Raw genomic sequence first — 26,610 nt, 5'->3', positions numbered from 1 at the left:
TGCTCCTTCAGACAGATGGCTTCTGGCTTCATGGATTTTGTGCTGCTCACATGTGTAACCCAGGTTTCTCTGTCTCTTTCCCCCAACCTTCACCAGGGAGGAGAACGACCGAAAATCAGCCTGCCGGTTTCTCTCTACCTTCTGTCCCAGGTACGTCTGATCGTTCACCTGTGTCTCCAGCACACTGGGGGTCCTTGGAGTGCTGCTGCCTTTCAGAAATTTCCCAGGCCACATTGCCCCATCTTCCCTCTCTGTGTCCCCCATCTTGAAGTAAAGTAACGACACTGAGTAGAGGGGCTATGTATCTTCTTCGTGGTAGTACTTGGAAATTTAAGGAGAAATAAATCAGACCTGACAAATATGTAGCTGGTTTCTACTGTGGGGCCTGAGGTTTCCAAAACAAGCAAGGAGTATTCTAAATACCCTGGAAATGTGGGCTGGGTGGCCCCTGTTCTCAGCCATGTTGAAATAAGCCCCAGCAGGACCCAGTGTGTGTACACACACAGCAACCGTGGCTTAACAAGCTTCTACTAATGAGGCTGTTTTTAAAGGCTTTTGTCATGGTTCTAGTTCCCAGATTACCTTATGGAAAGTGTCTTGTAGCAGGCTTAGCACCCAGATTTGTGTCTTGAGCCAATTTGTCTGCCTCCCCCTCTTAAACAAGTGTGTTTCCTTCTCGTAATTATATAATATTTACAAGAAGGGAAAAACTCCATGGTGACCCAGTTACATAACTTTAAAAATATTTTTATTACAAGCAGTCCAGACTCTCAGGCCATCTCATTAGACTGTCAAGTAGCCAGACGTTTGACCAGAGCTCTGTTCCCACTTTTGCAGTGGCCCAGGTATTTATTTGCTTTGCTGAGAGCATATCCTTCTCACTTGGTCCCTGGGCCGTTTTGAGTTTGAGGCGGGTCTGTCTCCTGTTGGCCTCTTCTCAGTGGCCGGGCCAACCAGGATCCGCATGTGGCCAGCTCACGTTGCTCCCGGAGTCTTGTTCTGGGGGCTCTGTTTGCTCAGAGCTGCACGCCGACTCCTGAATGCCCCTCTGTGCGATGGAGCTCCGTGCAAGCCCCGCCCCTCCTGGCAGCAATTTCCGCCGCCTCATTACAAATCCGCCAGTTTCTCCTGCTTGGGATTCTGGGAGTCTGGCAGGACCCGAGCAGGCCAGATGCTGAGCCACAGGAATCCCATGGCAAGGCCCCTAGAACCCTTCAGCTGCTGGTGCACCCCGAGGAGCACGGGGGTCAGGACACACTTTTTCTCCGAGAACCCGTTTTCTCCTGCTTTCCTCGTGAAGGACCAGCAGCTCAGGCACCTAATTACTCGTTTCAGTCTCTCACAGCATTGTCATTGGCGTTCCTCAGCCTGAGTAAAGGGCTCTCGCTCCCCTGCATTTCCGTGGGGCTTTATCATCACGTTGCCCGAATGTGTGAAAACCTCGAATTGGGTATAAATCCCGGTCCTTAATTAAACTCTATATCAGAACATCCTTACAAATTATTTTACAAACATCGCTACTAAACCAAGAAAATTCACATTAACGATGTTAATTTGGTGTGACGAGGATGCTGTCCAGCCGAAACTAAACCACCACTGGGGACAAGAGCGTGACTCGGACAGGCTGGCCCAGCCTTTCGAGTCTGGCCCACACACGCTTCCACGTACCTTGCAGTGACCGGCCCTCCCCAGGCTTTTCTCCGTCCAGAGCCCAGGAGGGAACGAACACCATGTGTGTCCACACCGGCCTTAGCAGGTGCTCGCTGAATGTTTGTGGACTGAATTCCTTCGTCATCATCATAGTCACCCATGCTTGAATGCTTGCCACAGCCCTGGACATGGGCTAACCCATTTGGTCATATTGTCTATGGTAGCGTTTCTTTGGTGTTTTAAAAACAGGTGTGCTTTTTTTGTTGTTTTTAGGTAGGTATCACATTTGTCTATTCTGCCTGTACCTTTAATCTGAATTGTATTTATTTTTTTGAACAATATATTCACCCTACTCAAACAGTACAAAATAACATGTAGGGAAAAATCTCCCTCTTACCTCTGTCCCCCACACACCCAGTCCCGCTCCCCAGAGGCAGCCAGTGTTTTAGTTTACGCCTTTCCTTTTTTTTTTTACAATATTTTTTTTTATAATTTTTTTTTTAAGTTATAAAGTTCAAACAGGTGAAAACCAAGCTGCCTTTCTACTTTTGTTCAGTCTCCTGATTTCTCTCCCCAGAGACAGCTATAGTTACAGGGTCTTCCCGGGTCCTTCCAGAGACGGGGAGAACTCTGCCAGGGATTCTCAACTGGTGGCGATTTCGCCCCACCCGGGGGGACGTCTGGCAGTGTCCGAAGATATTTCTGGTTGTCACGCCTGGGGGAGGGGCTGCGGCTGGCATCTAGTGGGTAGAGGCCAGAGATGCTGCCAAATATCCTCCAGTGCCCAGGACAGCCCCCCACAGCAAAGATGTATCGCCTGACAGTAGTGCCGAGGATTCGAGACCCTGTTCCCTGTATATATAAGCAAATACAAATGGGTGCACACACCCTCTGATATACAGATGGTCGGTACATCCCACACTGCACTGTGGTACCGTGTTGCCTTTACATTTTAAAAGAAACCAGCAGGTGTGTCTGAGCCAGCTTTGCAAGGCGGTTCTGGTACCCTGATTACTCAAGCCATTCCTCTGAACGCTGGGCAGCAGGGTGGGGTGGCCGGGCCATCCCAGACAGCCCAGCACCTTCTGATGTTGCCTCCTGGCACAACTCGGTCTGTCTCTGGCTTGTGCGGCTTTTCCTCCCCATGGCTTCCACACCTCCCAATGCTGCCCTGGAATTCTGGTGCGCTCAAACCCACCGCAAGGGTCAGAGCTCATTCCAGGATGGGATCGCCGCATAGACATCCTCTGCCAAGTCCTCGATTGGAGCAGGGCTCGCCAGCCCCTTCTTCCATGTAACCGAAGTGCTGGGCCGGTGCCTCCTAGTCTTATCCTAATTGGATTTGACACTGAAATGCCTGTGGAGAGGAAGGAGGGTGTGGGTTTGGCACTCCCTTCTCACGTTGCTCCACTTCAGCCAGATTTGGCTGCAGCCGGCCTGAGGGACAGTCTCGCTTTGATGCACTTCCTTCCGCCGAAGAACAGCCAGCCAAATAGGTAACAGTCTGAAAGAAGGAGGGCCCAACCCTAGAAGGAGAAGAGCGTAACTGGTTTCTCCCCAATGTGACCCATTCTTTGGGTTTTGCACCACCAGGATTGCTGCTGAGACTCATGTAGCCCAGCCTTGTTTCAGATCAAGGAAGGAAGAGGTTGAAAGTCTGCACACTTTAATGTGCATCCCATTTTTTTTTCCCCCTCACCAGGTCTTCCTAATTATACATCACGCACCCCTGGTGAACTCATTAGCTGAAGTCATTCTGAACGGCGATCTGTCTGAGATGTACACTAAGCCCGAACAGGATGTTCAGAGAAGCTGTGTAAGTCATTAGTGGGGGACTGTTTTGAGACCCTGATAAAAAGCCATTGCTCATTTTGTCAATGTGTGTTTCTTTAAAACCAGAAACCAACATCCTGCTTATTACAGCACTGATGATGCATAAGCTGGTCTGGGATTCAGGGAACCTAATCAGTCTTGACATGCATACCCAGAGGAATCTGGGGTCGCGTACTAAGAGTGGATGTGACTGAGCGTGTGTTATTGAACATGGAATTGTCCTGTTCTGGGGCCTCGGTTGTGTATCTATGAGACACTGTTACTGGGTCCGAATGAGAGAATACTTTGTCCGAGGCACCAGCATCTACAGAGGATGGGCAGGGAGCATCTGTGAATGACACGGGCCCCATGAGAGGGTAGTAGGGAGCAGTGGGGACTGTGACAAATTGGAGGGTGTGTATGTCCTTTGTGAGCAGCCGTTGCTCACCCCAGCCTCCAGTTGTTCTGCAGGAACGTGGATGCTGTATTGCCAGGTTTTCTCATGTTTCTGGAGACACTGGAAAGCTTCATTTTTAGGCAGATACTCGCAAGTTTTAAATTATCACCAACTGTGGCCTAAACAGCATGTTTGTGGTTTGTGCATGTTTGTGCTCTGCTAAAGGGAAACCCTGATCACCAGGGTGATGACTTCTCCCGAGGCTTTCCCTGCTTGGCCCTGTGTCTTGCCTGCCTTCCCTCCTCCCATCCTGTTCACACACACACTGAGCTCCGGGCTACCTCAGTCCTGGCCCTGCTTGCTTCTTCCCCAGCGTGCTCTGTGCTTTCTTCCCTCCACACCTGTGCCCTTAACCCTATGCACTGCCTGGAAGGCCCTTGCTCCTGGTTCCTTCTCGTTAAAGGTCTTACCTGCTCTGAGCAGGCATCTTGTCTGTCGTTGGATCTGCTGCAGCGTAGGCTCCACATACACGTCTGAAACGAGAGGTGTTTACACAAAGGCCGTTTCATGAGAGCTCTGTCTCTGCAGCCCGGTTCTCAGTCGGCACGCAGGTGAAGGGGCTGGGCTTACCCTTGGGCAGTCGACTCTGGTCATATCTGAGCGAGTGGGTGGAGAGTGATCCTGGAGAGTGATCCCGGAGCGTGAAGGGCCAGCACTGCATGGAGTACAATTACAAGAGGTCCCTGCCCTTCTGGGTTTTCCCCTGTACAGCGTCTTGGCCGGGCCACTGTGCTTTTTAAGGCTCATTAGAGCCTCTGAAAAGGTTTCCAGAAACCTTCTGTCCTCATTGGTGGTGGCGTTAGTTCAGCTGAATTGAATAGGGCCTTGTCATGGTTCTTGTCTGGCCTATCCCTTCTTTGCTTCATTCAAGAAGTATTTATTAAGCCCCTTCTTTGGCTCAGGCATCATGCTGTCTCTGGGGATATACAAAACCTAGATAGCCCTTGTCACGCTGGAGCTTTACAGTCCAGCAGGAGAGACAGATTTTGATTAAGCTTACAAGCAAGTGTACTATCTCAAGTCTTATATGTGCTCTAAAAGGAAGGAGTAGTGTTTGGTGAGAGGATTTAACCTGGAAGTGATGGGGTGACGAGTGATGAATAGGAAGGGCTCCCCTAGTGGTCCATGTTGTGACAACACATGGGCTAGAGAATGTGGAGTTGGCTTAGTGTTGATGCAGCTGGAGATATTTGTTTGCAACTTTCCTAAACTCGCTTTTGCTGAATGAATGCAAGTAATGGAACGTTGAGTCAGAAGAATCAGCAGGGCCTCCAGGCAGGGCTGCTGAGGACCCCTCCAGCCAGTGGGTCACCCTGGGCAAGTCGTTTTACTCCATTTAGAAAACAGCGAGTGTAGGTCCCACTCGGGAGGGCCGTGGTGAGGGTGGGGAGAAGATAGATTTAAAGTGCCCATCAAGTGCTTGACAGGCTGCAGTCTGGCCCTCAGAGCTGCTTGGTTTGGTCTTTACAGTGTTTGAAAGAAAATTTTATGAATCGCCAACTTTAACATTTGGGAAGTTTCACATGAAAGTCCAGATTTCAGGATGGTCTTGAACAGTCAGAAGATCTGGTCCCGGTTGTGCATATGTTCCTGCAGGAAGCTTCTCAGAAGCCGCCCGCATCAGATGAGGCATGTGTCTGCTGTCAGATTTGCCCAGTCCGCCCCCACCCAGCCTGCTGCTAACTCATACTAAATTTATGTTAATAACAGACCGGAATGGAGTGGATTCCTTTGGACTTTGTTTTGTCACATGATTTCCAGAGCCCAAGATAACTGCTAATAGCTCATTGCAGAATATCTATAAGACCCTATAAGACCCTCGCTGCCGAAGTTAGACTTGGTGTTCCAAGAGGTGGACCCAGAGATTGTTGGGGTGCTTGGGTTTGCAGGGTTTTTTCATTGCAATTCATTGACGTGCAGTTGCAGGAAATAATACAGAGAGATCCCTTACCCTTTCCCTAGTTTTCCCCCAGTGGTGACATCTTGCAAAACACTAGTACAGTGTCACAAGCAGGATATTGACATTGATACATGGAGGATTTGCAATTAGAGCAAAAGCAAATTGCAGGAAGTTACTGGTGACCTCTCAGCTTAGGATACCCACTTTAGTTGAACCCTCTAATTGGCGGGATTGTCTAGGAGATCTATTCTTTTTCCCAATGGCCTCCCCTTGGGATGAATTCCTGCCTCCGCTGTGATAGATGCATGGCGCTTGTGTGGCGGACACCTGAACTGAAAAGGAGATTCTTTTGAGTGTGGAAGGAATTGCCAGCCCAAGTGAAAGTGTCAGCCTTCTACTTCCGGTTATTGCCTTTCCCTGGGTGCGAATTCGAAGTTTGTGTATTCTGATGACTGCAGTTGAAATTCGGGAAGAGTTTATCTCATCTATGACTTGTTTGACAATAGTCCTGGTAAGATTTACCTTCCTTCCCTCTGAGCAAGAACTGTCTCCTATTGTTTCCTGCCTAACTCGGATGTGGTTTGATAATGCTTGTTTTAAGTTTCTTGGTCTTTTTTAACCTACTTTCTCCTTCCCGTAATTTGTAGATAAGTTACTGGTATTGCTTCATTTTACCAGCAGACATTTCACAAAACCAAACCAAAATTGAAGAGAGAGAAGCAGAGGGGAGAGTAGAGTTATTTGAAAAGTCTGTAATTTAGGGTTAAATTGAAAACACATCAGCATGGTTAGATAAATGTCTAATTGAAATTCATCTATGCATTCAAATCATATGGTTCCTGCTAAGGGATAATTCTTGCTATAATTTTAATGCAGAGCAGATAGTGTTTCTTGTCGGGGGAAGCAGAGTAAGAGAACACTCATTCTGAAACTGCTAACATCTCATTATTTTTGCAAAATGAACATACAGATTAGATTATGGGATATGCATCATTACCTGTAGGTACTTTTTTGTTTTTGAAGGGACTTTTTTCATCCTGGGTTTCTGTGGAATCGCTTCCTTGGTTTTTGCATTCATTCATCCATTCCCTGAGTGGAGATGCACTGGTGCCCAGGCAAGACACGACCCCTGCCCTCACTGGGCTTCCCAGCCCCCCTAGAGGACAGGAGACGGTGTCTTAGAGACGTCTGCGTCGCCTGTGCTGTCCCAGGACTGGCCGGGGATGCTCGGGGGCTCACAGCAGGCACGAATGACTCAGTGGGTGAACTGGCGGTGGGGTCACAAGGGCTCTTGTGATGTCCTTCATGACTCTTAGAACCTGACCCTCACATGCCACCTTCTCTCTGCTCAGAGGCACAGTGGGGAGGGAGTGGCAGAGGGGTTGCTTTTGGTGCTGTTCCACATTCTGTCTGGTGCAATGGACTCTGCAGCCAGGCTGCCTGGCTCCTCGTCTTACTAGGTGTGTCCCCGGGTAGGCTAGTCCACCTCTCCGGGCCTCAGCGTCCTCACCTCTCCAATTAGAATAAAAACAGTGGGTTTTCGGAGAGGATTAAATGCAGCAGCGTAATGTGCTTATTCCGAAGTCTGGCAGACATCACGGCCTAAATAGCAGATGTTAGCTTCAGAAAGGTCTTAGAGTGAAGTAAGTCAGAAAGAGAAAGACAAATACCGTATGCTAACACATATATGCGGAATTTAAGGGAAAAAAATGTCATGAAGAACCTAGGGGTAAGACAGGAATAAAGACACAGACCTACTAGAGAACGGACTTGAGGATATGGGGAGGGGGAAGGGTGAGCTGTGACAAAGCGCGAGAGAGGCATGGACATATATACACTACTAAACGTAAGGTAGATAGCTAGTGGGAAGCAGCCGCATAGCACAGGGAAATCAGCTCGCATAGCACAGGGAGATCAGCTCAGTGCGCCAGGAGGGTGGGAGGGAGGGAGACGCGAGAGGGAAGAGATATGGGAACATATGTATATGTATAACTGATTCACTTTGTTATAAAGCAGAAACTAACACACCATCGTAAAGCAATTATACTCCAATAAAGATGTAAAAATAAAAAAAGAAAGAAAAAGAAAAGAAAGGTCTTAGTTTCTGAGGCTTTGGAACAACCCTGCATCCCCTACTTGGGACGTCCCTTCTTGGGATGGTTAACACAGAGGCACACTTAGTGTGCCCCAAAGGGAGGTGTCCTGTGACCAGACACGAGGGCGCAGAGGGTCGAGTGTAGCAGCCATGACGACTACCGTGACGACAGCGGTGACAGCACCAGTTGTGAACGTTGCCGTGTAGTGCCAGCAGCTGAGCCTCTGAGTGCAGCTGGGCCTCCACCTCAGCTGGCCCCAGATTCTACTCTGGAAAGTGCAAATTCTTAGCCAGCCAGCGTGCATTTACGTGGTTGGCTGGCTCTGAATTCAGAGTGGGGACAGAATTCTGGGGCAGAATAGGCTTGTTTGTCCCAAAATGAGAACATCTGCTGTCTCTCTATAGGCACCAGTTCAGCCAGTTGGGATGGTCTCCAGGTGATTCTTGGGGGATCCAGAAGGGTGAGCGCACACTCAAAATGTTAGCCACCGGTTCTCTACGTGACACCTGTCCTTCCTGGGAGCTGGACCCTCTGTTGGCAGAAGATTCTGCTGGGGCGTGATGTGTGGAGCTGGCAGCTAAGGAAGTAGCAGCCTGGCTTCTCTGGCTTGTGTGTTTGCAGAAGCAGAGAGTTCATCATTGGCTTGGGTCCCCGGGTTGCCAGTGCATGGCAGGCTTTCCAAACCAGGCTTGAATCAGACGGCAGCAGAGGCCCCCGAGAATTGAATGCATCGGGCAGAATAGCCCTCTGCGGCTGGGATTAGAGTTCCCCCATATCTTTCGGTGCCCCTGACCTTACCTGTGACCCCCAGGGTAACCAATGCTGGTTCCAGAGCACACATGTTCTTCTTCCTGGAAGTCGTAATCGGCTTCTGGGAGGGGGTTGGTCGGGAACACCAAAGGGAAAGAATAGACTTGTATAAATCAGGGGCCTTCGCTGGCACAGTTTCAAGCATTCCCACAAAGAACTAGAACTTGTGTGTATTCTCCCTTTTTGCGGGGCCGTTGTGGTCTAGCCCATTATCCCTCAATGGGGTTATAGCTCCCAGGCGCCCCTGCTGCCTGCAGAGCCCTGTGTGTGGCAGCGCTGGCTCATAGGCCATGGGGGTTTGACAGAATCAGAGAGAATCCAGGGTGCAGCACATTCCACGCCTCTCCCTTCGTCCTGTGTGGAAGCAGGGGGCTGCACAGCTGATGGAAGCCCTGCGGCGTGGAGGCTCACAGAGGCATGGCCTGTAGCCAGGGCCGCCGGCGACTGACCTGCGGGGTTGAGGGGCAGGTCCTGGTCCAGGGAACAGAGGAGGGCCAGGGATTCTCGGGATGGCTACAGCCTGGAGGAGCTGACAGGGCAAAACACAGTGGGTAATGCGGGGGTGGGCACGGAGAAGGTTCTGTGACTCAGGCCTGAGCTGGCTTTTCTGTCTGCCCAGCAGCATGACACAGAACGGACTGGGGCAGCCACCAGGCTGGAGACCGCTCAGAGGTGGCTCGGAGGGGCGAGGCAGTGTCACTGAATGGAGACCTCCCCTAGTCTGAATTGAGCCATTGGTGGCTTCTTCCAGGTCTCGCCTGAAATCAGGAAAATCAAGAGTGGGGACAGGAAAAGGAGGCGCCCACCACTTCTGCTGTCTGTGCCCTGGGGCTTTGTGAGTTTTTATCAGTGGCCAGGCCCCTTTGGGCATTTGAGGTGGGTTTTTTTTGTTTTTTTGTTTTTTGCGTACCCGGGCCTCTCACTGTTGTGGCCTCTCCCGTTTCGGAGCACAGGCTCTGGATGCGCAGGCCCAGTGGCCGTGGCTCCCGCGGCATGTGGGATCCTCCCAGACCGGGGCACGAACCCGTGTCCCCTGCATCGGCAGGCGGACTCTCAACCACCGCGCCACCAGGGAAGCCCGGCATTTGAGTTTTTTAACTAGACTTTGGGTTCCTTGAAGCTGGGACAGCATTATTTATTCATCTGTTCGATACATAATTACTGGGTGTGTACCAGGCAGTGTTCTAGGACTAGAGAGACACCATGAACAAAACAAAGACCCCCTGACTTCCAGGAGCTTCTCTCGTAGTGGGAAGAGAGACAGGAACCATAAAACTATTAATGAACAGCAGAGCATGTTCTGATGTGAGACGAGCTCTGGAAGAGCAGCTATAGTGAAGCAGAGGAGGGAGGGGGGCTGTGCTAGGAGGCTTGGGAGGGGTGCACTTCTCCATAGGGTGGCCTCACAGGGAAAGTGACATTAGAGCGTAGATTTTAAGGAATTGAGGGAGCAAGTCATGTAGAAATCTGGGGGGAAGAGCATTTGGGCCAGAAAGAACAGCCAGTGCAAAGGCCCTGAGGCGAGTGTGCCTGGTGTGTCAGGGCCGGCAAAGAGCAACGTGGTGAGGCAGAGTGTGGTGGGGGATGAGGCGTGGTGGGGGATGAGATGGGGCGGGGCGGGGGGGGGGGGCGGTAATGAGAGTCCGAAGCAGGTGGCGCCTTTCAGGCCATCGGAGGACTCAGAAGTTTACGCTGGGGGAAGTGGGAACATCCTAACCTCAGGGTCCACAGTGTTTGTCATGCAAGACAACTTCAGTTGTCTTGAAATAATGAATCTCAACAGGGACAGCAAGCACCGTATCTCTAAGGAGCAAGGAAATCCCGTCCTGGTCAGGGCCAAAGTCCTCCATCCAGGAAACTGGGTTTTGCTCGGGGGTTGGGGGGGTGCTTCACCTGACAGGAGGCTGGGGGTCCGCACATGGGTATGAATAGGGCCACTCCGGTCACTCACTGCCCAACCTAGGACAAGTCAGCATGGCGGGTGGGTGTAACTCTCATCCTGGAGGACGGATAGTGTGGTTGCCCCCGTGAGCTCTGAGTCCTGGCTGACCTGAGATTGACTGCCCGCTGACCACTTGCTGCAATGCTCATAACCTCAGGGGACCCCCCCGCCCCAGGAACCTCTAGCCAGGTATGGGGGCAGATTCTTGAAAGCTTCATGAGCAAAGAAAAAAAAAGAAACCTGAAAGGGCTTTATTCGGGCCATCGGTATTGTTCTGGGTGAAACTTGGACTGTGGGTGGTCCGTCCCTAGCAGGAGCAGCGCCCCTCTGTCAGGCACTGACCGCATGCCAGACTGGTTGGCGTGCTTGCTCTCCCTCCTCCCCCACCTCCCGCCACGGTATTCCAGGAGCACCCACCCATTCCAGGCTGGCGCGGTGCTGCCCTCAGGGGCTGCAGGACAAGCAAGATGGACAGATGAGGTCCCTGTCCTGACATCCTGGTGGGGAAACAGACGGTAAACAAGCATGTCAACACAGATCTAAGGTTTGCGTCTGGGAAGACATGGAAAACAGCTTTGGGAGATGACGGTGAGGGAGGTGAGGTGACACCGGATCTGAGGACGAAGGATGAGGAGCTCACCTTGATGAGAGTGGGGTGGTGGTGAGGGTTGGGATGGTCAAGGCACGGAAAATGGTGGGCCAGAGACCTTGCTGGTTATGAACTGGCTGTCTGGGATCGGAAGAGGGGCCAGAAGGCAAGCAGCGTGCTGGGTCAGCGGGGGAGGGGGACGTGTAAACTTTACAGACGAGGAGCGTGCTCATTCGCCTCCTTTACCAGCTCATTTTAGGCTCCTAATAACCACGAGTGAGGTAGTGTCATCATCACATTCTCTGCATGAGGAAGCCAACGCTAACTTAACAGGGGTTAAGGGGTCATTCTGTCATCCCCCAATTGTGCGGGACTGCACACATCCAACCCCAAGTCCCCAGGCTGTTTCTACTTCGTGCTCTTCTGCCACCATCCCCAATGATGGTCTCCAGGTTAGCGAGATGTGGGGTTCTGGACCGAACATTTCAGGTCACTGAGAGTCACCACTATTTCATAGTTCATTATGTTTTCTTAGAGGACAAGATGTAAAATACTCCTTCTAAAGAAATACCAACTAAGTGCTTGGTTTGTCACTGTTTAATCAGAGTACAGGGTATTTTATTTTGCATGAGCGTTGAACATGCCTCTTCAATCATAAATATCTTGGGATTAATTCATCCTACAAGCATTCATTAGTTCTTGATGGAGTGCCAGATGCAGCGTCAGAGGGACGGACTAGGCAATGCTAGACGTTGAGAGGGACAGAGAAGATGACCAGGGGGAAGGACAGGGGATGAGGCTGGTCTCCTACAGACCCAGCAACACCCCGAGATTGCTTTCTAAGAAGTCCCAACACCATCTTGACGTGACCTGCGGGTCCCCACAGAGTCTGAGCACCGTCTGTGTGCAGCGCAAGGCGTCTGAGCTCCAAGAGGGCTCCGATTCCAGATAAATGCACACTGCTTTGGGTTATGCCTTGGCCGCCACAACACTCCCTGATAATTGGCCGATCGTGGGGAAGAAAGCCACGCTCCCCTTGTTAATGGAAGTGGCCTGCTACCTCTTCATGTTTCCCCTGCCACGGGTTTTATTTTCGCCATTAAGCTCAGCTGTGTGGCCCAGTCGCCTCGCTGATGTGGCTGCAGTTGTGAATTCTGGACACGTGTGTGGGCTTTGGCTCAGCAGCCCCGTGTCACTCAGGGTTTGGCATGTAGCACACGCACCCATACATCACCCAGGAGTTTATTGCGTCTGATGTTTGCTTGCTGATCACCTCGTTCTGGAATGAGCATAGGCTCGCTTGGCGGCAATTAGCGGCCCTGCTTCCCTGCGAAGCCAGTTGCCAAGCTTGTGCTGCAGTGCCATTGGTTACGGTTGGCGTAAACCTGGGTCACTGTGACCCCTGTGACATTTGGAGCTCTGTGCATGTGAGACAAAAATGGGAAATAATTACACACTGTGCTCGTCCCTAATGCCTGTCAGGTCAGAGGGCCACCCAGTAAGTGATGTGATGTGTGGACTGTCCCCAAGCAGGGCTACCTGCTCCTCCGAGCAGTGTGACCCCGGTATGGCAGGGCCTTTACATCCACCCTTCAGGGGACTGGGCTCACATGGGGAGGCTCGGCAGGTGCTTGTGGGAGGGAGTGAACGCTTGAGTGGGGCAGCAGAATGGTTGAGCACGTGGGGAGCGCTGAAGCTACACTTCCCAGGTTCAAACCACTGCCTCTCATGAGCAGTGACCTAGGGCAAGTCCCTCGCCCTTGGCAGCTCCCTCCCGCTTCTGTTGTTTGCAGGATAAAGTGAGTCAGTATATGTCAAGTGCCCAGAGCAGCGCTGGGCACATTGCACATGCTCACTGGGTGTTAGCCATGGTTGTTGTCATTACCTGAAAAAAATAACAAGAAAGCACGTTACTACCTCTGGGCACCTCACAGGAGCCCTACGGGGAAGTGCCAATGTGAGGCCCATTTGATACACATGGAAACTGAGGCCCGTAGAGGAGAAAGCAGCAAGCAGGGTGCATGGGACAGCAAGCCGGACTCCGACTGCTCCAGCGCCCCGTGGATCCCACCCTTCCTTTGCGCCGTACACCCTGCAGGGCCAGAGGCTGGAGGTCAGGGAGGGGGGCCGGGGCCCAGGAGCACTTTGGGGAGGTGAGTCTCACGCACTCACAAACCAGAAAGCCAGCGAATGGTAAGTTGCTAGTTTGATTGGATTTTAAAAGTTAGCCCCCCTCCCCTGCCATCTCTTCCAGCCTAGTGATCTATTTGCCGGGGCGGGGGTGGGAGGGCAATATTCGAAGGTGAATAAATATTTCTAGAGTGGCTCTTTGTGGCAGGCGTCATGCCAGCTGTTTTGTGTTCAGCATCTTACTTCAGCCCCATGGCAGCGTGTGATGGAGCTGCTATTGTCCCTGTTTTTCAGATGGGGGAACTGAGGCTCATTTGGTCAGGTTCTCTGCTCGCTTGGCCAGCAAGTGGGTCAGAGATCTGGGCTCAGGTCTGCCCTTATGCTGCACATGTTTTTGTTAGCATCATGACCTGCCTTCTTCCATAGAGGAAAACCTGTCTCCTAGTTCTCAAGTCCCTTAGAAAGCTGTTTGAGCAAAAGGATTCTAGTTGCTTCCTCTGAAGGTGAGCAGACTAGGGCCTGGGAAAGCCTGGAAGGTGAGCTCTCTTAGCTTGACCATTGTGACAGCTCCCACAAATCCAGACAGAATTCCGGGCCATGTCACCTGTCCTTTCCCTTACCTGCCCCTTCCAGCTACCAGTCTCTTTCTCCCTCCTTTTCTTCTCAGTCAGGATTCTGCCCTGGGTGGTCTGCCTCTTGTCCCCATGCTGCCTTCTCCCCTTCCCTCTGCAGCACTGAGTGGCACCAGGAAACCCACTCAACAGGTTGTATGTGCCAAGGCAGGGGCCACAGACCTCTTTTCCCAGGCCATGAGCATCACGAACTCCTTCTTGAACAACTGGCTGGAGAGGCCACCTGACTGGCTCAGCAGCACCCCCTGCTGCTACCTGGGAGCTGGCCAAGCACACTGTGTCCCAGGGCACCACCGCTGTCACCACGTGCACCAGCTCCAGGTGGTCCTGGCCTTGACAGAAATAAAGGTGACTGTCCAGAGCTCTGAGCTGGCCTTCAAACCATTCTCCTCTACTCCCATGTATTCCGGTGACCTGCTAACACTCAAGACTCAGACCAGTCATTTCCTTTGCCACAAAGGCTTCCAAAGCTCCCCCACCCACCCACCCCTGTCCTAGCACAGTTCCCCACTCTTCCTCTGTGCCCGCAGTGTCCTCTGTCTCCTGGTGTCCATGTGGGATGCACAGCAGCACATTGCAGCTCCTGGCTGGTCTGTGAGCTCCTAGTCCAGCGCCTGGTGTTTAGTCGGGGCTCAGCCCCCTGGCTACTGCCGCGAAGCCAGCTTCTCGAGTTGTCTGATTTGCTCCTAGCTTATATTTAGGGCATAATGACGATCTGAATTTATTGGAAATCCTCTAGCAAACATTTTTTAAAATCGAGGGATAACATGAGTCAAGTGCATAAAAGTGCAGTAATCTTCGCTGTACTGCTTGATGGCTTTGTACCTATGATTACATTAATGTGTGCAGGCGTCTCCCACTTTTCAAAAGTTTGCTTGAGGCTGCTTCTCTGTTACCAAAGCCCACTTTGCAAAAGACTGAAAGAAATCTAAAGAGGATTTTCACTTTTACGAAAAAAGGTGAAAAGTGAAAATAAGGTACAGTGTTGGTTTTGCAGCAGCTGTTACAGAGGCAGTGCGCACCCCAAGCAGTGGGAGCTTCTTCCCGGGAACCACACTCAGCACCTCAGCGTCAAACCCCCGTAGCTTTGTACTGTGTCTGTGAGCATCTGCTTTATCACCGTTTATTTTGCATATCTGTTAGCAAGATGTGTCCTAAGGCAATTGCTTCTTGCTTTGCACCGTCCTGGCTTACAGAAGGTTTCACGGGAATGCTCTACTTTCAGATTGCGGGGAAAGCTTGTAATTCAGGTCAAGATAGAAAACATCTCTGGCATCCCATGCAGCTCCTTCTCAGTCTGTAACCAGCACCCCACCCCCCTCCCACCAGCTAATCACCACTCTGACTTTCAGAGGTGCCTTTTTTAAAGTTTTTTTTTAAATTGTGGTGAAATACCTATAACAAGTAATGTTTACAATGGATTAACCATTTTTAAGTATACAATTCAGTGGCGTTAGGTACATTCTTTAAAGGTATTCTTTACATTTTAATGGCACTGGTAATACTTTCTTGGGGTAAAACAACTGAATGATACAGAAGTGACTAGAGTAGAAAGTGAAAGTTCCCCCAACCTCAGTATCTTCCTCAAAAGGAACCACTGTTTTCAGTTTGTGTATCCTTCCAGACCTTGCTCTGTGTACTGTCATGCAAATATCTATCAACACAGGAAAACATGGTGTACATGTACATGTTTTAAGTTGATAGTTTTGTTTTTTAACTGTGAACGGAATCCTCGACTGATTGATTGCAACTTGGTCCGGTCTGTGTCAGGGTCTTTCAAAGGGCTGCACCAAGAACTAGTGGAGGACATTCCGTTTGATGTCTGTGGCATTGGTGATACTGCCTCTCCGTTTCCACTCAGATGCCCGGGCCTTGCATGTTTCCGTCCTTCTTCCTGACCCCTTGCCCCTGACCCCTCTCACTGTCCTTGCAGAACCTGTTCTCAGATCCCACAGCCCCTGAAAGGCCTTAGTTATCGCTGACCCCTGGGGAGTCACCTTTTCGATATTTAACTTTGAAGCAAGGACCAAAGGTCGGAGGCATGAAGGCTGGCGGAAGGCGTTGCTGGCCTTCAGCTGCCTCTGACCCCAGAAGCCAGCCTGAATGTCCCAGCCACAGAGCCCAAGGCTCCCCTCCTGCATCCCCCACTCGGGTACCCGGCAGGATCTCTGGAGTCAGCAAGGAGCGCCCTGAGTCTCTATGCCTCCTGCAGCTCAGACTCCAGGGCCCTGGGAGGTGAGCCCTTGGTGAAACCCGAGCCTGCGGCCTTTGGGAAACCTAGACCTTATTTGCAGAAGGCTTTTCTCTGAGGCATGCGTGGTGTGCTTTCTTTATTAGAAGATAAACCCAAAGGCCTTCTGTTTTTTGACTCTGAAGTGAGCTTTCCCATTTCTTCTGGTTGATTCCACTGTGCTGGCTCTTCTACTAAGCACACCTCCTGAGATGTTAGGCTCCTTTCCTCATCGCCCCTCCCTTTTCTTCTTGTTCTCTCCATCACGTTGGATGTGTTATAATACAGGCCACCATTCAGCAGCCTGTCAAGGCTTGCCCTGCTCCAGGTTCCTCGTTTAGTGGGAGAGCACAGCGGGGTGCGAGGTGGCCCTTCTCCTGGGGGCTTTTCGTCTGGAACATCTGAGGTTGTCCAGTGTAACACAGAGATTCCTGGGGGGCTAGCAGCCAGAAGGCTCTTGATGAGAAGCAGCAGAAATGATCAGGAATGCCTGCCCACATTTCCCAGCCACACCATATCAGCTTCTCCATGATAACTATGGGATCTTGATGTTGTTAGTATTAACAACAACAACAAAAATCAGGCTTTTTAAATATAGAAGAAAAGGGGGGAAAATAAAGTCTATAACTCCAGTGTCCAAAGGATCCCTGTTGAACTTTTTTAGAAGTTAGCATGCATACATGATTAGAAATTTCAAACCAAACAGGAAGGTATAGAAATGAAAAACTCTTAAGTGCACTTCTGTGGGTGTGCACACACAGTACCACCTGCCTTCTTTCTTTCCCCAAACATGAAATGCTAATATATTCTTATGCAGCTTTCCAGGAAAAGTTGTGTGTATACCATCATAAAGCTTTACCCAAAAGGGACTCTGCTTTGTTTCTTGTTCTTGCTTTTTTATCCTGATGCTGTTTCCGCATCAGCATTATCTAGATATAAAAAGTCCTCAGTCTTTTTAACATCTACGTGGATTCCCACTTTATGGACAGACCATAATTACCTAATCACTCCCCTGTTGATGGGCATTTAGGTTATTTCCAGCTATTTACTGGGTAGGTTGCATTTTAAAGGTTTGAAATGACCCTGTTAAGCATCCTTCCCCCCTCCCTCCCCAACACCTGATCATGGAGAAAAGCAGACCCCTTGGAAAGTTTTTGAATTCATTTTCACAGTTGACTTTTATTTTTATTTTTTATTTTTTTTAGTATAGTCAGGGAAAGGAAGGTAACTGTTGTTTGCTTAGTGCATTGCCAGGCTCTGAAGGAACTTTCTATCCCTGATTTCCTTTAGTTCTAGGAAGCCAGAATTGCTCCATGTTTTAGACAAGTAGCCAGAAGCTCAGAGAGGCCCCACCACTCATGTAGGATTCAGCTGGGGTTCACACCGCTCTGACCAGCCCTGGAACTCGTGCACTGCTCCGCTTCCCTTAGTGCTGCCGGTTTTTCTGTACATCTAAGCCTATACAGAGCTCAGGGAGAGGTTTCTGCATCTATCCATGTGAATTTCTGCTCTCAGCTTCTAACTGAGTGGTGTTTTGCTATGCGTTTGGTCTCAGTTTTCTGTTTCTGAAAAGCTTTGAGTATGGTATGCTCTAAAATTCACTGGGAGTAAGTGGTCATCAGAGGAAACAGTCACTTCATCTTGGGGCCCTAACTTAGTGGGTTTGGGTCCTTTAGGAGAGGATGAGGGGGGCATCCGGGGCTGCGTTCAATCGCACAGCGTCCCAAGTGGGCTCTGATTGATGCTGTCTGTCAAGTGGTGCGCGCCCGGCACGCTCCCTTCTCTGGGCTCTTGGTTATTGGCATCTGTAATTCACTATCTGGGTTTCTTGGACAGTAGAATCATGTCTCAATTTATCTGTCATTTTTGTGGATGAATGATCCAAAGTAGGTAAATAAAAATTAATGTCTGGATTTAGATGCTAATTTAACTTTCAATTAGGTTTTGTTTTGAGTGTTATTGAAATTAATCTGTGTTCTTGGAGCACATTCCACTTATTGGCAAGGTACGGTGGCCCCCAGAACACAATTGGTGGTTGTTTGGGGTAAATTCATAAGATGGATAGACCATATCAAGATAATGGAAAAGTTTACTTTAAAACTTTTCTGTTTTTCAATGACAAAATGATGTCGGAATATCATCCAGACCCTGGAGAAAAACACTTCAATCAGAATCCTGCCCCAAACAAATCAGGGACAATTTTTGTGTGTGTGTGGTCTTTGCTACTTTCTAGACCTGGTTCATTTGCATGTAAATACTTTTTAAAGAGCACTAAACATGGAACTGAGTTTGAGCTCCTGGTGAAGCACTGTTATTTTAGAAAGAGCGTGGGCTTTGGGATTGGGCAAGCTTCAATTCAAATTCTGACTCTGCAGCTCAGTAGCTGTGTGACATTGGGCAAGTCACTTAACCCTTCTGAACCTCATTTCTCATCTGTAAAATGGGACTGATAATCCCTACATCTCATGGTTGCTATAAGGACTGAGATACAGCCATGTTTTCCACAACGCAGGATATGAACGATGGTGACACACAGGTCTTTTTCATTTCTCTTAGAAGCCTTCCGACTTTTCAGGGGAAAACGTCTTCCTTGGGGGCAGGCTTCCTTTGGGGATGAGCTTTAACTTATCACTCATACTTGCCAGGCTCCCCTTCTAAAGAGAGCCAGCATTTGGCTGCACCCAATACACGTTGCTTTTTCTTTTCTATTTTTTATTGTTATATTAGCAAGGTACACTGGTGTTCCATTTCTGTTGTGATATACAGTTCCTTTTAAAATAAATATATTTAAATTAGAAGTTAATAGGGTGCTGTGGTTAAGACATAAATTGTGCAGATGGTAAGTGGTTTTGAATCCCAGCTTTGCCACCTCCTGGCTGTGTGGCCTTGGGCGGTCACGTAACATTTCTGAACCTCAGTTTTCTCATCTGAGCATAACATGGGCATAGCAACAGTACTATTTTGTGGGGTTTTTGTAAACTTTAAGTGAGATAATATAGTCAGAGCCCTTAGAACAGCATCGGGCACATGGAAAGTACCATAAAAGTACCACTTTCAAAGTGTGTTTCTGACCTTTGGGAAGCAGGGAGCTGGTGTGGGTTAAGTGCAGAGTGACTTAGGACTGTGGGCAATAAATGGTAGCTGGTGCTGTGGTTTGGATTATTTCATAGTGATGATGTTGATAATAGTCATAATAATCAACGAGGAGGTAGAATTTGTTGTATTGAAAGGAATTTCTTGGGGCAGAAACTCTCAGGAAGCTTGAGAGGAGCCAGTGAGATTGCAACGTTCAAATCCGTCTGTTACCTTGGTTTGACTTTCCAGGCCAAGCCCAGCATTCGGTGCTTCATTAAACCCACCGAGACGCTAGAGCGGTCCCTTGAGATGAACAAGCACAAGGGCAAGAGGCGGGTGCAAAAGAGACCCAACTACAAAAACGTTGGGGAGGAAGAAGATGAGGAGAAAGGGCCCGCCGAGGACGCCCAAGAAGACGCCGAGAAGGCTAAAGGTACAGAGGGTGGTTCAAAAGGCACCAAGACGAGTGGGGAGAGTGAAGGTGAGTTGCGCCCGTGAACGCCGACCTGACAGCCGGGCTGTCCTCTGTGTCTGGTCCCCCTTGTGTGTCAGTGGGTGCAGCTGTCATTCCAGGCACCGGTGTACCTCATTCTACACAGCCAGCCACTGGGAAGCAGCTGTGGGCAGATCTGGTTCAAGGCCTGCCCTTGTCGGATGGGTGGCTTGGAGCAAGGCCCTTTCCTTTTAGCCCCGTGCCTCCGTTTCCCCATCTGTCAAGAGGCTAACAAATAGTAGCCTCTTGATAACAAAGTATACTTTGTTATTAAGAGAATTAAACAGATTAATACAAGTAACATGCTCAGAGCAGTGCCTGGCACATGTCATAAGTATCTCCCGCTACTGTTACTACTGTTATTATTGTCAATCTTTATCATTACTGCTGTTCTTATTACTCCCGATAACCCGGGATTATGATTTTTGACAGAAGTCATTATTTCCAGTGCACTGCAGGAAGAAAAATAGCCCATGTTTAATGAAATTAGGTGCTTTTAATAAGATTATGGTTTTTTGGCATCAAATGATCAAATATAATCCCCTAGATTCTTACATAAAGATTTTTTTCAAGCCCTCATCTGTTTAGAGTGAGGTACACTTGTGTTTGGTGCCTATGTGCTCAATAAACAGAATCGTTTTGTCCTCTTTTCTGCCGTTGTCAGGAATGATTCTGGTTTATTTTTCACCTACCTGTCGTTTAGATGCTAACACCTCCTCCATCTGGAGAGCGTTGTCTGCTCTGGGATGAAGCAAGCTTGAACTGTCCAGCTGCTTGTGTCATGGGCCAGGCTCACAGCCACACAGATGGGGTCTCTGGCCATGGCCTCAGGCACTCAGGGTGGAGGAGGTGATGGGATCAAGTGGGGTAGGGGCTCTGCTCGCCAGAGGGGAGCTCCCACCACACCTCTTGGGAGAGACACGGGCTCTCCTCAGCTCCCAGCTGTGTTCTGCTGGGGGTGTGGGGAGCATTTCCTGCGAGCCATCCTCCTGAGTCCTGGGCTAGCAGTGGCTGCTCTGCAGTCAGCTCCCCAGCCCATCAGCCCGGACTGTGTGCGTCCAGGGCTTCTGAAGCTGGAAAACAGAGCAGCTCAGTAAATCAGTGACTGAGAACACATTTGTTTTGGGGAGTTTGCTGCAATTGGGCAGCCAAACCCCACCCCATCCCCACCCTGCTGGCCCCATTCTGATTTTCTTGGCAGTTCTCAGCGAATGCCACGATCACATTTCGATAAGTATAACCAGAGCATCTCCCCAGTGCCACCAGCCCTCTTTTTAAGGCTGAGATCTCTAGTACACTTTTATTTCTGTTCAAAGTGTGCAGTAAGCATCTTGGTTTAGGAATTCCTTTTTGGCTTGGGAAACCTTTGCCAACAAATGTCACTTTGGTGGGGAGGTGAGGGGCAGACACAAGGTAAGCCATACGTGTTTGCTTATTTGGATCGTTTTGACTTTTTTTCTAACTTGGGAGAAAACTGTCTGCTTAAACCCCTGGGTTTAGCTGTCCTGTAGCCATACGGGGGGGAAAAATGGACGACTTCACCCCATTTTGCACCCTGTGTTCTCGTCAATTTTGTTTTGGAAAGATGCTACCTCTTTTGTTCCAGTCCTTTTAAGGGCTGCTGTCTAACCAGGCCGGGGCCGTGACTAACCGTGGTGTGGACAAGGGCAGGCTTGGCCTCAAACACACAATCAAATGACTCAGCCAGGCGGCCCAGTCCTGGCGCACAGGGGCTTCAGAGGTTCAGCAAGGCTGCCGTCCCAGCTCCCAGGTTGGGGTCGGGGGAAGGACTCCCTGCAGGCTGGGCCCACCTGCCCTGTGCAGGGGGCACGGGGAGAAATGTTCACCAGCCTCCAAAACACTGTTTTCTGGGCGGTTACTCAGCCAGGTTGTGCCAGGCAGGGCCCAGGAATTTCCCCAGAGGCTTTACTTGGACGGCTGATGCAGGCTTCAGAGCCCGGTGGAGCGAGGTTCTCCGCGACTCCTTGGCTTTGTAGTGCCCTCCTGCTTTCTCGAATGCATATTTGTCTTCCCACCCAGCTCACTGTAAATAAATACAACTTTCACAGGCCTGTCCAGCAAAGAGACACCTAACTGGACAGCAGCAGCTGTATTCTGGCGCTTTTTGAATTGTTTATTTGATCTCTTAGTTAGTCTCCTGTTTGAAGGTGTTCTCTCCTTAGACTGTATCTGTGTTTGGGTGAAACCATACAGCTGTTAATTCCTGTGACTTGGAAGGGTGTCAGGCACATTTTCAAGCCAGAGGACAGTGTAGATGGGGGAGGTGCCTAGGAGATGGAAGATGTGACCTACGGTCCTGTCTCACCAGCTAGACCTATTGTGTGCCTTGGATGGCCTCCTCAAGCTCTGGACCTCATTTTCCCCATCTGGAAATTGTGACTGTTGGAAATGTAATGACTTTTATTTTTTTTAATGAGGCTATGTTAGGATTCTTGTAGTTGTAAGATTTAGACATTCAACTCAGACTAGCTCAAGCACAAAAGGCAGTTATCGTTCATGCGACTGGGAGGCCTGGGCGGGGCTGGACCGGGTGCACAGACAACCATTGGCCGTGAGAGGCTCGCATCCTGCCAGCCTACCACCGAGTGGAAAGGGAGCTGCTCCTTCCCACGGGCTGCAGCTGGAGTCTGGGAGCCGATGCTCGTTGGTGCTGACGGACCTGGCTTGCCCACCCTGTAGAGGGATGTTCTGTGCTGAGTGGCCAGGCCCTGTGTTTCTACCCTAAGGTGACTGCCTCAGAAAGAAATGAGGCGCATTTATCAGAAGGAGGGGGCGTGGGTGCCAGGCCAGCAGAAACAGCAGGTGTTCCCTTAGAAAGCCACACTATTTCTGTGTACTCCGCCATTTTCCTCAGGCCGTCTTCTCCCTTCCTGTATTTTATTTTTCTTTTCCATTCCCTTCCTGTTTTGAGGTGGACATGTGGCTGTTTTCTCCTCCAAGTCATTTCTTCTCTAGCGTGCTTTCTTGCATTGTCCCTGGATCTAGGGGCTTGATGACAGCCTTGACTCTGAGTAAAGAGGTGCTGGCGCCAGTTCCCCCCTGCATACACTGCCATTTTCATCCATTTCAGTGGTGAAATCTTTACTTAGAAAGGTGGCGCAAAGCACAGGAGTCAAAAGACATGTCACGAGTCACAGTTCTGCCATGACCTGATTTGTATGTGGCATTGACTTGTTTTTTTCCTACAAATGCAGCACCCAGAATTCACACCTCCTCCACATTTAAGCCCTGACAAGAGTTGTGTGAAATGAATATGCACCCCTGGACCCTCCACTCTCACCCCCAGTTTGCAAAGAAATGTGCTCTGCCTCGGGTCCCAAGTGATGGGCAACTCATTCTGAAACCCAAAAAAATCACAGGGCCCCCTCACTTTTCAAAATTTGAGTGCTGAAAGGAAGACCAGGGTGCCCTGGTCCCTCTGGCCAGAGGCGAGTCCACCCAGATGCACTTCCATGTCAGTCTCCTCTTCAGTCTGGAAGGACCGTCATCTCTTTTTGGATTCAGTTAGAGCAGTAACTTAATAAATGGGCCTAGGACAAGAGACTGAATCGTTTGAACTTCTTGTTTGAAAAATAGGGTTTGGCCTATGGAAAAATAGGTTTTTTGCTTATGGAAAAAGTGTAGGCATCAGTTTCACAGCCTGACCTTCAAAGCTTACTCCTATCTTGAATCCCCACGTGGGCATGGAGGGAAGGGAATGGCACTGACTTTGAACCTGCCCAGTCAGCTGGGCGTTGGGGGTGCCTAGGAGTTTAGAGCCCCAGCTTGGCTTTTTTTTTTTTTTTTTTTTTCTTTGAAGTTTCTACTGAAATGAAATGGAACCTGGCCTCACTTCTGCAAAGCCAGAGCCAGCCCCAGGCCCAGCAATTTTCTGATTGGGGCGAGCCAGGGACTAGCTATCAGGAGGTCGGGGTCTGCATCCCAGACACCTGTGGCTCAGCCCCCGAGGAGCTGTGTGACCCTGGGCAAGTCATCACCCTTTCTGTGCTTCTTTACCGATAGAGGGGGCTGCACGATGCCCAGCCCTCAGGTTGTCAGCAATGAGAACATTGGTGCCTCAGCATTTAGCCTGTGACACATGAGCACTGAATAGGAGCCCTGGCAAGATGAAGAACAGAGTGAGGAGCCTGGAAGGGGGACTTGAGCTTGGCTCGGGGGACTCTGTGCTTGGTCACCCCGGCGAGTTTCTGCGGGGCCTCTTTCTCTGTTCATTTCTGTAACGAATAGTGAGGTGAGTTGTGGTGGGGCATGGGCCACTGGGGTAGAGAGGTGTGGGAGCACCAGCTTTTCCAATGGGCTTAACTAGTATAAGGAGAAGGATTGGAGGTCAGTTTAGACAAATCCTCTGAAAAGCAACTTCCCAGAAAAAACATTCTGAGTTCAATCTCGTGCTGTCCAGTAAACGGTAATAAAAGCAAAGGAAGGGGTACCCCCAGACACTCAGCACATACACACCCTGTCATTGCCAGGCTTTGTTGGCCTCTTGTAGTTCTGCTCCAAAGCCAGCCAGTAGCATGTGGTCCTTCCCATATTTCCTAGGTAACCAGCAAGGGCATCTTTCTCCTCTTTCCCTTAACCTTCTTCTGAAGGCTTTCTTATCATCCCCTTCCCCTCTTTTTATTGTCTGGCCTCACCGTGATTGCTGGAATGTTGACCACAGAGGACAACTGAGAAAATCCTTGAACTTGGAAAGTCAAAGACTGTTGGGAGGTCATGCCTGTCATTTCCCTGAAAAGCACTTTGTTTACCAAATACTAATCAGATTAGAATGCCCATCATCCTGGGAAGTTGATGAATTATGGCTGTTATTTAAAAAAATCAAGTGTGTCAGAGTACTGGGGAAGCTCACAGGTTGGGCCAGAGTTGTCATATCAAGGGACGGAGGTTGACGTCCTTGGGTCCTGAGAGTCCTCGGGCCTCTCTTGCACATTTGCATCGTGGTGCAGCCATCACCACCTTCCAGCCCCAGAATGCTTCATTATCCCAAACTGTAACTGTACCCACAAAACATCTCCCCATTTTCCCTCCCTCCTGCCCCTGGCAGCCACTACTCTGCTTCCTGGCTCTATGAATTTGACTAGTCCGGGTGCCTCATATAAGTGGAATCAATACAGTATTTGTCTTTTTATGACTGGCTTATTTCACTGAGCATCATGTCCACAAGATTCATCCATGTTGTAACATGTGGCAGGATTTTCTTCCTTTTTAAATCTGAACGATATTTCATTTTTTGGATATACTACATTTTGCTTATCCTTCCATGCATTGGTGGACACCTGGGTTGCTTCCGCCTTTTGGCTACTGTGAATAATGCTGCTGTGAATATGGATGTGCAGATCCTCTTTTGCTTTTGGAGGTTTTTGTGGAAACAGTAGAGGCCAAGGAGGGCCTAGTCAGGGCCTGCTGAAGCCAGAGGAGCTGGACATTTGGGTTCTTGCTCCCAGCCTGGCAGCTTCACAGGCATGTCCCTCCACTCCCAGAGGCTCAAAACTCAGTGGTGTGAGGGGTCCCCCCACCAGCAGGCTCGGGTGCTGGAGCCTTCACGATCATGGGCCACGGTGCCTGGCACAGGAGCTGATATCGCACAGATGCTCCTTTACACGACACAGCTGACGGGCAGAGCTGGAAGAGACGCCTACAGCAGCCAGGGGCAGAGCCCACCTCCTGACCCCTCTGCGCCTCAGTTTCCCTTCCGTAAGCTGCCGAGATTCCGCTAGATCAGCATTGCCCCAACTGTGGACATGGAGATGGCTTTGGGTGGGACAGAGAGGGCCTTGAACACCATAGTGTGAGGATTTTTGCCGAGAGCTCAGCTTCAGGGGAGCCTCGTGGTGGGTGTATGCGTCTGACACCCCCTCACTTTCCCTCATCTCCCCTTTCCATGCGTACAACAGGCCTCAGCACTGTTTTGTTTATTCATCGTGTGTATATTTCCACAGTTGCTTTCTGTTTATACTGGTTTTATGCTGATTGTAGCAATTGCTAAAAATATTTTATTTGAAAATAATTTCAAATGTATAAAAAGTGAAAAAAAGCAAAAATAGTATAAAGAACACCTGTTTACATCTGGAGGCACATGATGCCCTTCTGTCTGTCCTTCGTAGGTGATGTTAATTTTGGCCACCTGGTTAAGGTAAGGCCTAGTTTCTGCACTGTATTGTTACTTTCCCTTTTCTTAGCAACTAATTAGCAATCCATGGGGAAACACTTGGAGATAATGCAGATATCCTGTGCCTCATTAAAATTCTCCCTTAGAACCCTCCTGCACTGTTGGTGGGGATGTATTGGGTTGGCCAAAAATTTCATTTGGTTTTTTCCATAAGATGGCTCCAGTAGTGCTTAGTTGTCTTTAACTTCATTTGAAACAATTTTGTTAGATTGTATTGTGATAGCTGTCATATCAGTGTGCATGTAAAAAAAAAACTTACCAAAATTGGTGAATTTTTGTGTAGACATCTTAATATTGAAGATGGAAGAAAAAAGCAACATTTTCGGCATATTATGCTTTATTATTTCAAGAAAGGTAAAAACACAACTGAAACGCAAAAAAAAAAAGATTTATGCAGTGTATGGAGAAGGTGCTGTGACTGATCGAACATATCAAAAGTGGTTTGTGAAGTTTAGTGCTGGAGATTTCTTGCTGGACGATGCTCCAGGGTTGGGTAGACCAGTTGAAGTTGATAGAGATCAAATCGAGACATTAATTGAGAACAGACAACGTTATACCACACGGGAGATAGCCGACCTACTCAAAATAACCAAATCAAGCGTTG

At 49.5% G+C, this 26,610-nt stretch overlaps 1 protein-coding gene across 5 annotated transcripts in view; it reads left to right on the top strand.

Annotated features, from left to right (window-relative positions):
• Positions 1-26,610, top strand: part of CLEC16A (C-type lectin domain containing 16A) — a 207,772-nt gene that overhangs the window by 32,441 nt on the left and 148,721 nt on the right. For 4 of the 5 annotated variants that reach the window (XM_067706638.1, XM_067706636.1, XM_067706639.1 and 1 more), the window contains exons 8-10: positions 97-150; positions 3,353-3,466; positions 19,573-19,804. In XM_067706638.1, coding sequence (XP_067562739.1) covers positions 97-150; positions 3,353-3,466; positions 19,573-19,804 — 400 coding nt within the window. The remainder of the gene's footprint in view (positions 1-96; positions 151-3,352; positions 3,467-19,572; positions 19,805-26,610) is intronic. The other variant, XM_067706637.1, reaches the window with a different exon arrangement.

The sequence above is a fragment of the Pseudorca crassidens genome, chromosome 15 (assembly GCF_039906515.1).
Source record: "Pseudorca crassidens isolate mPseCra1 chromosome 15, mPseCra1.hap1, whole genome shotgun sequence".
NCBI classification, from domain to species: domain Eukaryota; kingdom Metazoa; phylum Chordata; class Mammalia; order Artiodactyla; family Delphinidae; genus Pseudorca; species Pseudorca crassidens.
This window is presented reverse-complemented; position numbering and strand designations above follow the sequence as displayed.